Source organism: Anolis carolinensis, chromosome 1 (genome assembly GCF_035594765.1).
Source record: "Anolis carolinensis isolate JA03-04 chromosome 1, rAnoCar3.1.pri, whole genome shotgun sequence".
In the NCBI taxonomy this organism is placed as follows: domain Eukaryota; kingdom Metazoa; phylum Chordata; class Lepidosauria; order Squamata; family Dactyloidae; genus Anolis; species Anolis carolinensis.
Genome location: NC_085841.1, coordinates 5,127,240 through 5,138,571, shown reverse-complemented (window position 1 = coordinate 5,138,571; position 11,332 = coordinate 5,127,240). Strand labels below are relative to the sequence as shown.

Below are 11,332 nucleotides of genomic sequence, written 5' to 3'. Positions count from 1 at the left end.
GGTTTGTAGTTTAAAACAGGTGAAGGGAGACCTATCTGGCATAAATTTGGCCTTTTTATCTCAGCTAAAAGCAGGAATGGCAAACATGCAATCTACAGAAGTTGATTGAAAGTGGAGGGCCTTTATTCCGTCAGATTATACAAAGGGTTATTATTTCCACTGCAGAAGACAAATAGAGACTTTGTAGTGGAAATCTCTCTCTCTGTGCCTGCATTAATGTGTCTCTTGCTTTCTCTCTATAGACACATTTTTCTGTTTTTTGGGTGAATTATTTTATATGGTTGGGTATTTTGCAATTTGTTTCTAACTCTTCAAAGCCTAAAATACACAGTGGGTAAACAAAGCAAAGCGAACCGAAAAATCCCTATAAGGTCCTTATATTTCAAATGCTTCTCAAGAAAAATAAATTGGAGGAGGATAAAGGAATCATAGAATTGCAGAGCTGAAAGGGACCACAAGCGTGATTTTATCCATCTGCTCACCATGTGATTAAAGCACTCTTGAAAGAAGCCCATCCAGCCTCTGTTTAAAGACCTTCAGAGATGGAGAGCCCACCAACGTCCAAGAAAACCTTTCTCACTGTCCAACAGCCCTTGCTGTTAAGAAGTTCTTCATAATGTTCAGGTGGAATCTCCTTTCTTGTGATTTGAATATAGGTGAGATGACCTATTCGGTATTTAACACCAGGCCCACCAGGGTTCTCCCTCTAATCCAAAAATCCATGTTAAAAGAGAATTATTGCTTGAAATCACAATCACTACTAATGAGTACAAAGATTTTTGCAGTGTGGCAAATATGAATCCAAATACATTGGCTCAAACGCTGCACTTTTGTAATGGAAGTCTGAGTTTCAAGTCCTCACTGATGGTCACTATGAATCATCTACACCGTAGAATTAATGCGGTTTGCTATTACTTGAAGTTCAATGTTATGAACTCATGGCATTTGGGATTTTTACATGGTCTTCAGCATTCTCTGCCAAAGAGTTCTGGTGTCTCATTGAACTACAACTCCCACAATTCCACAGAATTGAGCCATAGGCTGTTAAAGTAGAGGCAATCTGCATTAATTTTATAGATGTGCCCTATGTTGCCTTGGGCAAGTCATGTACTTTCATCCTACTTTATTCCCACAGTTTGTAATGAGAGGCAAAAAACCAAAAATTCCTTCAGTGCCATGATTAGCCTTTGGAGGGAGATGAAGATGCCAACAGACATGCTGACTAGGAACAATGAGTGTTGTAAGGGACACTGGTTATATAAGGGACACTATTTTACTATGTCATGGTATATAATGGAACTGGAGCATCCATGGATTTTGGTAGCCAGGGGCCTCCTGGAACCAGTGGATGTCAAGGGCCCACTAGTCATAAAATGTTTTAAAATATCTCTATGCTTAGTTCTGAATAATGAGAATATAAAGAGCTGCTTCAAAAAAAAATAGCCGATTTAACAGCAATTAACTATTAGAGAGGGCATTTGGAACAGGAGCTGCAATTGATTTGTTTTTAAAAGTAGCTTTTCCAAGCTCTGATCAGAACCTGCGTGTAATTGGATATTAACATGTCATGACTGTTAATGTTTGTTAAATTAAGTCTAGCGAGATCTAACACCAGTGGCATTTGTAAAGAGCATATGAAGGCAACCTGCTGTTTGGAAATAAGTAACAGTTGGGTAGATGAACAGCAGTCATAGGCAACTGGGCTGAATGATATATTTGTGAGTCACAGTTAACCTCTAAGGGCCATCTATCCCCCTTAAGACAGCTTAGATATGAAAATATAATTAACAAAATATGTAATTAACACAAAGAAAATCTGCTGAACCCAGTCATAAATTAATAAATAATAAAAGCAGAAATTTAAAAGTTTGTTTAAAATAATTTACAGTCAGCTCTTTACATTTGTTGGATTTAGGGGCACAGGACCCCCATGAAAGTGGAAAACTTCAAATAAAGAAATTTCTGTTATTTTCAAATTTATTTCTCTGAGAATCTCTAGGCTTTCCAGCACAAGTCTACAGTCAACATCCGCTGGAAGCTGACCACCAAATTATATTGGTGGACCTAGAGATTCCTAGAGAGATGCGCATCTACACTGTAGAATAAATGTAGTGTGATGACACATTTAACTGCTTTGTCTCAATACTATATAATCATGGGTGTTGTAGTTTGGTGAGACACCAGCATTTTATGGCAGAGAAAGGGGAAGACCTTGTAAAACCTATAACCGCATGATTCTATTCCACTCAGCCATGGTAGTTAAAGTAGTATCAAACTGTGTGCATTCTACAATTTAAATGCATTGATGAAGTAAACAAAAGGTGTATGCTACCACCTTCATTCTCTCAATTAACCTCTAAGGTCCCCTTGCATACAACACCCTTTGCGTGCTAATTTGGCCAGTAATGGACCTTTGGGAGATGGAATTCTGTTGCCTTTATTAGACAAATTGAAGTAAAGGATGGTTCTATATACAGTATAGGTCTAAATACTCTAAAGAAGTGGTTCTCCACCTGTGGGTCCCCAGATGTTTTTGGCCTTTAACTCCCAGAAATCCAAACAGCTGGTAAACTGGCTAGGATTTCTGGGAGTTGTAGTCCAAGATACCTGAGGATCCACAGGTTGAGAACTATTGGTCTAAAGGCACAAGATCCCATCTGATCTTGAAAGCTAAGCAAAATCAGACCTAGTTAATACTTGAACAGGAAATCACCAACAAATCCCAGGTACTGTAGGCTGTATTTCACAGGAAGAAACTGGTCAAAACACCTCTAAGTATTCATTGGCTAAGAAAAGCCTGCAAAATTCATTGGCTCATTGCTAAGTCACTAGGCAAGTTGAAGGCACTTATATGACTATGTATGTAATGTCCAGTATATGTTATAAAGCAAGGATCTCTCAGGAGGAGATGAGAGAATGAGATGTTGGAAGTGAAAGGTGACTGGCTGAGCTTCTGGAGAGATGCTTAAAAGGCTGATGGCCATGACAGCTAGAGAGTCAGAGAAATAGTGGCATCCATCAATGTTTGTGACTGGTAAACTGAACTACATCAGTGTGTTCACCATTTTATACCAGGAATTCCATTTTATTTTACCACTGAATATGCAGGAGATCTTGAAGTTAAGGAATCATAAATCAAAGCAACAGCCTCAGAAATATTGTAGTGTCTCACGAAACTACTAATTCCATAGGATAGAGCCATAGCCATTAAAGAGGCATTAAACCTATCTAACTGTAGAGTACGTAACACTCAGATGCTGTTCTTTCTTTGGCAAAAAAATTGAACCCAGTTTTTAAAAAAAAAAAGTCCTGTACCATGGGAAGCTCTATTAAACCTAATGGGAACCTGATGTCACCAGCTACCTCTGGTTTCCCCTTTAAATGACCTCGTGAACAAAATAATCTGTTAAAAATCTAAAATGCATCAATGCTGCAATAAAAGTGCAAAAACAAAGCATACATATAGAGGCAGAAAGCAATGGTTTCAGTACATGGAGTCTAATAAGAAACCAGGAGCAAAGATAGAAGTATAAAGTGGCAAATGCACCGGATCGATTCTTAGAAGTTCTTGAGAGAACCAAACCCTATGCTAGCTACAATATTCAGACTCCTTGACCACTGGCCATGCTGTCTATGACTTTGAGCAGCAGATCTCCAATACAGTCTAGGGATCCAAACTGGGGAACCATTGATCAATTCCATTTCCAACCCATCTTCTCAGCAAGAAAAAGTGACAGAACAGGTTCAGCAAATGGTGCTTGGGGACCTCATGCAACCTCTCCAACCACAATCGGAGACAGCTCCATCAACATAGACACACAGCTAAGAGCCTAGTTGGATATGTTGTTCTTTGCCTTTCAGATAATTTCTGACTTATGTTAACCCTAAGGTGACTCTATCAGTGTTTTCTGGGGCTGAGAATGTGTGACTTATCCTGTTCTCCATATAGTCAGAACGCCATATACTTGTTTTACATGTTGCTGATATAGAACCCCCCCCCCCAAAAGAAACCGGAAAGACAAACAAAGAGGAAATGATCAGAATTTGTTTAAAGACCTCCAAAGAAAGGAGACATGCCCCCCACCGAAATGACGAGTTTAATCGTGAAACTGTTTTCACAGTGAATAAATTTCTCGAAATATTAAAACTGAAACCCACCATTCATTAAATCAAATCCACCATTAAATGACAACCTGGAGTACAGTATATACTTGTGTATAAGTCGATCTCATATTTGAGGGCAGGTTTTGGCATGTAAATTATGGATTTTGTTATGACCCATAAATACGTCAATCCACTGAGAGTGGAAAACACCAATGTTGCCTCGCGGGCCTTTGCTTGCCACCATAATTTTTCTACCGAGACATTAAAAAAGCCTAGAGGTAGTACCGCGGTGGGAAAATTAGAGGGTGCCCATGCTTCTTTTAGGTTCTCCCAGGATGGACTACGCTCTTGCATTTTGCCACTCTACACAGAGATGGTTACTTTTTGGAATAAGAATTAACGTGAGTCAATTTTCTGAACAAAAATTCTAGACTTATATAAATGTATAGATAATAATTGCATGTATCCAAAGGAAGGAGCCTATCTGTCTAGGATCAGGCCCAGAAATCCTCCGTGGCTGAGAAAAGCCAAAACCTACATTATTGTTTGGTCACTCCACAGAAGAAGGTCCGGGTGGGACACTTACTAAGTTAATGATAAATGCATTCATTCTTAGGAAAAGAGGAGCCATGCATCTTTGCATTCGCTGCACCGGGGGGATTTGGGTAGAATGAAGAGGGAGAAAGACTAGTATATTTCTGGGCTATAATCAGGGCTGTGTGTTCCAGGCCAAAAGTGCAATTCAAAAGTCTGCACAGCGAGGGAACTCCTTGTTCCACAGTCAGAGTACATTCTGAGCCTCAAGCCAATCTGTACCCCTTTCGTCTCACTTCTAGCATTCATTATTCTGCTTCCAAGTTCCATGCTTTCACAAAAATATTAATAATAGCTATAATCTTTGGCAAAGAGGAAATGAAAAGTTGGGGAATCAAAACTATACAGCCAATGAAAGGAGGGGGAATCAGAGGGAGCAGGAGTGAGGCTTTAGGAAACAGAAAGGATTGTGACTCAATTGAGGGAGGAGGGAAATTTTCAGGCATTCTTGGTTTTTCCCAAGCTGTTCAAATGAACATCAATGGTCATTTGACGTTGCACAAATCTCTCTGGCTTCCAAGGCTTTACCGAACCACGTTCAAATATATTTCAATTTCCCGCATGCTCTAAAACAACAACTAGCAACCTTTTCAGGTTGTTTTGGTTTGTGAAATTACAAGGAAGGGTTTTTGCAGGATACACACAGCTCAGGTTATAGCGGCAGACAGCATAAACAGATGTAGGATCACTCTAAGGCATGGTTGGTGCAAGTCTGGAGAGTCAAACGCCCCATGACCCCGCAATTTTTCAAACTTTTGTGTGAACAGAGCAGTCAACTTGCTTGTTTTGAGCTGATCCTCCTGTCTTCTTCTACCTTCTCTGCTTCTCTGCCTCCCTCTGTACATCGTCCCTCCTCCTCCCCATTGCGTACTTGCCAAGTGTCCTGTTGTGTGACAATAAAGCCATGGGGGTCAAGGCTGGTGACCGAGGGGAGTGGGAAGCCGAGCTTTCCCGCCTCCCCTCCGTTAAATGATAACATTAAAAGGCAAGTTATTTCAGAGTGTGGAAGGATGCCCAACCCACCGCCCCACATTCCCCCTCCGTATCTGGATATACCTCCCACCCATGAAGGACGGTGGCCTAGAGGAGGGACTGCATGCCCAGGGCCACCCACCTGGGCTGAGATACTTACCTGTTCTGAATAGTCATTCCCGTCTACGTCGTCACTGTTGGAATGGCCTCCGGGACTTTGTACATCTATCCCATGACTCTCCAGGATTGCTGCTTCTTCGAAAAAAGCAAATGGATCCCTGAATTATCTGCTGCAGGGTTACCGATAAGGATGAAGATGAAAAATGGGAACCCTCACAAACGGGGAAATGATATTTGTTGTAAGAACCACAAAGAAGCAACCAGCGCCGTGTTGACTCTGTTCTATTTTGCAATAAAAGTTTAAAATTCTGCACCAAGAAAAACTGAATTCTTCAAAGGAAAAAAGAACTGTGCAAATCTGCAGGATTTACAGCGCACATTCCCATAATCTCTCATTGTATAGAATTTATTTTGGTTTTGCTAGCAAAGGGCAAGATGGTTTTCCAGGATACAGAAGCCAACAATCTTGACTACTCAGAATTGTATTTAGTTGCCTTTCTGGTGTCTGAAATTTTAGCAGGAGTTGGCTTGGTTGGCATTAGGGATAAAAACTTTCCTTCTGAATGGAAGTGGCAAACATCTGCGCCCAGCATCACGTTTTACACTTTCCCTCCGTCTGTGTCTCCACTTCTAACCAAACAAACTTCAGATTTAGAAGATCCTTCTTTAAGAAGCAAGAAGAATAAAAAACAAGAACTTGTTTACTGAAGCCACGAAGAGCTGCTTGCAAGTCATTTTTTCTCTGTGTCCATATGCTTGTGGGATAGGCCTGGTTTTGTCTTACATTCTGGTTTGATGGTTCTTACAAGAAACACGCACCCAGTGTGGGGTCCCGTTTTCATCTTCATTTCAATATGGTGCAAGACCCTTTTGTGTGTGTTGTTGCACTGTTAAAAAAGGAAAATTAATTTGGTTGGAGGAGCATAAATGCCAATTTCTTAAAAAAAAGAAAAAAAAATACAGAAGCAAACCCAGTTCTTAGCCGAGATCTTTGTTCAGCTGTTAGCCCATGCACAATTCATGACCTCGGGGCTAGATCTCAGGGCTGAACCAGAAGCATAGCTTAAGGACCAAGGCAAGAAAGATAGGACATCACTACAGCTATCTCATCCATCAAAGCAGTGATTGGAGTGGAAAAAGTACAATAAGAGCCCACCGACCCTGGGGAAAACATTTCTGGCTGTTTTGAAGTAACCTGAAACCATGGATACGACCAAACAGCAGTACATTAGCCTATTTCCAGTACCAGCATCCCATAGTTTTACACTGCACGTCCCACAAATCCCTAGACAGTTGTCCACTCTAGAAGTTTGCTGATTTGACAATTTTAACTTCCAGAAGAAGAATAACATCAAATCATCTGGAGGATCTAGCAAATTCCTACAGATAGAATTCCCCTCCTCACTGCTCTCATTGGCTCATAGCTCAAGTATAATGTCTCATCCAACCAAGAGATTTGGCTGCAGTTTCAGATGTCTGCACTAGAACCTTTTTTCTGGATGTTGGTGTGTAATTCACATTACATCCAGCCACAAGAAAACCAGGGCTTTTTATCTTCTCTAATGTTCCAAGGCAACCTGAGCACACATCTCTGGCTACACACATGAATTGGACCTCCCAAAAAAGTTCTGTCACCCAAAGCAACAGCTTGGTTGCTTGGAATGTCAGCTGCGAAGTTTAGAAAACTTACTGGCCATGCCAGAGAGGATTCTGGGCACTGCAGGTCAAAAACTCAGTAGAGTCATGTTGCCCATCAGCAAAAAAGGAGGACAAGCAAACCTTCTATCCCATGTACCTTTTAGCAAATAATATATAGAAGCATGTTATTGTGTGTCTTCAGGCTATTTTTGACCATAAGGTGAACCTATCATGAGGTTTTCTGAGGCTACAGGTGTGTGCTTGTCTATGGTCACCTAGTGAGTTTCTGCTACCTTTCAAAGTCAACAAATGCTCTCTACTGCATCTGGTCAATTCTTTTTAAAATAAAAAATGATGTGCATCTATTTAGTTATTTTGCTCAAATATTGGGGGGAGAGTATTCCTGTTTTGGCACAAATCTTCCATTTTTCAAACAAAAACAGGGCCACAAAACCAAACTTGAGGCACCATAGGCCATATAGTTTCCACCCCTCCTCCATTATCATGCATGCATGTATTGATTTTCACTCTCCTCCCAACCCCAGGGAGTGTGTCTCACCTAAATTCACCTAGTGAGTTTCCACAATCAAGCAGGGAATCCAACCCTGGTCTCCAGAGTCATAGACTCAAACCAGTACACCACACTGGCTCTCTGCATCTCTAAAATCAATGTTCTAACCATTCTCAACGTGTGTTGTTATTGTTGTTGACTGCCATCAAACCAACATTAACTCATAGCCTCCAAGGATGAGACCTGTAAGTCAACCTAGCCCTGGCAATTCAGAGCAGCCATAGCTTCCTCAACTGAGTTTCTTTCCTCCTCTCTTCCTATTGCCTTCTACCTTACCAAGCATTACTGCATTTATCAATGAGTCACATCTTCTCATATCAATAAAAAATAAATACTAAGTTGTTGTTGCTGTGCACCCTGAACATTGATTCTGGTTAAGGTGCCCTATTATAGGATTTACTTTTATTTATTCATGGGTGTTTTGCCATTGCCTTCCTCTGAAAAAAATAGATCTACAGCATCTGGCATTTCCTAGCTGTTTCCTTTCCAAGTACAACTACAGCTGACCCTGTTTAGCTTCTGATATCAGATGGGATCTGGTGCGTTCGTGGTATACATAATCTAAAAACAAAATACTTTAGAGAAGTCTTGCACAACAGAGACTTCAGCAGGAAGAACAGAGAATTTCAAGCAAAGCTTTGGGGTTTGTTTTGTTTTTGAAATACAGTAGAGTCTCACTTATCCAACACTCGCTTAGCCAACATTCTGGATTATCCAACGCATTTTTGTAGTCAATGTTTTCAATACATCGTGATATTTTGGTGCTAAATTCATAAATACAGTAATTACTATGTAGAATTCCTGCCTATTGAACTACTTTTTCTGTCAAATTTGTTGTATAACATGATATTTTGGTGCTTAAGTTGTAAAATCATAACCTAATTTGATGTTTAATAGGCTTCTCCTTAATCTCTCCTTATTATCCAACATATTTGCTTATCCAACGTTCTGCTGGCCCGTTTATGTTGGATAAGTGAGACTCTACTGTATTGGGGTTTCTAGGAGCTCTGCTGGGGAAAAAATTGGTGAAGAACGTTTGGGGCTACTGATGTAATTAACACCATTATATTCTTCAAAAATAACACCATGCTCATTTAGGAAAAAACTCAAAATCATACGTAAATTAACACTGGAATCAATCACACAGCTGTTTGCAAAAGATACACCCCTTGCATATTTTGTATTTAAGGTTTCTCTTCTGTACATAATTAAAAATGGAACAGAAGCATCATGCCCACATATATTTAATTACATCTTCCATTATTAACAGCCACTGCTAATGCTAGTTGTAGCTAATGGGAGTTGCAGTCCAACCATATCTGGAGGGTCTTGTGTTTGCCACTTCAGTTGGGTTCACGTTGCTTTACTTTTATAGAGTTTGGAATGCTACAAACATGCTAAATAAATGCAGGAGGAAGCTGGGGAGGATGATATGGATGAGGATGTTCATTGAGGGAAATTTTATAATCGAATATATTATTTTGCTCTATCGAAGAGCTATGAATTTGAAGTGAGTGTAATATGATGACAAAGAGGGCAGGAAATAATTTGAGCCAACTTCAGGCCTTGACAGCAAAACATCACATTAGTCAAACTTGCAGTGATAATCACAGCTAGAGGGGTCCCTGATTTTTGTGATCAGCCCACATTTCAGGGGTATATATACTTGTGTGTGTCTTTTTCATTATTTCCTCATTTCTAAAAAAAAATGGAACGATAGACTCTGAAACAATCATAACTCAGGGAGCATAACAGGGGGATTCTGGAGACTTTTTCTAAGATCTCCCTCGATGTGATTGAGTAGCACAAGTTAAGAATAGAAGACGTCTGTTTTGAACAAGGCCTTGAAACCCTGTTGTCATCCATCCCGTTCCCATTAAGAAAAGTTGAGCTCATTCCACCCTTCTTCCCCAGCAACAAAGTCAGGGCTGTCTGAAACATTACCGATATTGGCTCGCCGCTTGATCTCCTTCCTCCTGTTGGCAAACCAGTTGTACACTTTGAGGGAGGTTACCCGCTCCAAGTCGGACAGCTTCTTCCCTGGGGAAAACAAACAAACCAACACACCAGCTGAAAACACACTTTGCGCTGTCTACATAGGTCCCAAGATGGTGGATGCTATGTTTCGCCTACTTACATCAGGGGAGTGAAAGTGGTGTCAAACTGCATTAATTCTACAGTGTAGATGCATCCCAAGCCTTCTTGTTACAAGCAGAGCAGAGCAAATCAGAACTTGGAGAGTTGTTTTATGTTCTTTCCCATTACTTAGGATTCAATTAATGTAGCTTATTATAAATTTGGGGAAAAGATCTGTTGCTGGTTTGAAAGTGTTATTTCCTGTTTAATTGTGTGGTACTTACTTTGAAAGTAGTTGTTATATTCCAGAAACTTTGTTCTTGTGTCACAAACTATGTTGAATTGGTTGGGACCCTAGGAGATATTCATTGCAAAACTAGAGCAAAATGGGCTGCAGGGTGTCCCTCCCACAAAAACAAAGTTGTCATATTTTAATACACTTTCCCCATGTTTTTATGACAGAAGCAATTAGGAAATTCCATTTATAACCCAGGAACAAAAATAATGATACATGGTGACCAGTTATTGCTCCTTATTTGCCATTACTTTTAGTCTCTTTAAAAGGGTGGGCTGTGGTTGATAAGTCGCAAATGACTATATTCCTACTTGTTTTATAACTTCTGAAATGTGAATTTCTTATGCCTCCGGCATCCAGAAAAGCAATCCATTATAGGTAGCTACTTAACATATAGCTCATTACTTCCCAGCTCTGAGTCAGACCAAAGGCATTTTCTAATCCAACATTTTATTTATTCACTCAATTTACATTCCACCTTTCTCCCAGGATGGGACCCGGGTTGTCTTAAACTTAAATTAAAACAAAGTGTAGCTAGAAAGCCTGTTAATAAAGAAGTTTTAAAACCATTCAATAATAGTCCTATTAAAACATGAATATCAAACTGTTCAGCACACATCCAAAGCATAGTGAAGAAGAACATAGAAATATAGAATACACTTCTGCCACAGCCAGTTAACAGCTGAAGTCTTGTCTAAAGAAAAAGGTCTTTGCTTGACGGTGAAAAAAGCATAGAAGGGCCCTTGCTTAAGGAAATCCACAGTCTGGGGAGCAGGAACCAAAAAAGGTCCTCCCCTATATCTTCACTCTATGTACTTGTAACAGAAGTTAAACCAAGAAAAAGTATCCCAAAATCTTTCAACTAAGATAGGTTATTTCATATGGTCTGGGCCATTTTACATTCCTCATTTAGCATCTCATGAAAGGATGGGGTACTTAAAAAAACAAAAACAAAACCCCAC

The 11,332-nt window shown here is 40.0% G+C and overlaps 1 protein-coding gene across 12 annotated transcripts in view; it reads right to left on the bottom strand.

Annotated features, from left to right (window-relative positions):
- hmbox1 (homeobox containing 1) overlaps positions 1–11,332 on the bottom strand; it is a 117,265-nt gene that overhangs the window by 16,358 nt on the left and 89,575 nt on the right. For 5 of the 12 annotated variants that reach the window (XR_507253.3, XM_062968809.1, XM_062968810.1 and 2 more), the window contains exons 8-10: positions 9,944–10,039; positions 5,831–5,925; positions 5,480–5,581 (exon numbers count right to left, since the gene is read on the bottom strand). Coding sequence is in view for 11 of the 12 variants with exons in the window: in XM_062968809.1 (XP_062824879.1) it covers positions 5,480–5,581; positions 5,831–5,925; positions 9,944–10,039 (293 nt within the window). In the remaining variant the exon portion in view is untranslated. The other 7 variants (XM_008118573.3, XM_008118572.3, XM_003225927.4 and 4 more) reach the window with 7 other exon arrangements.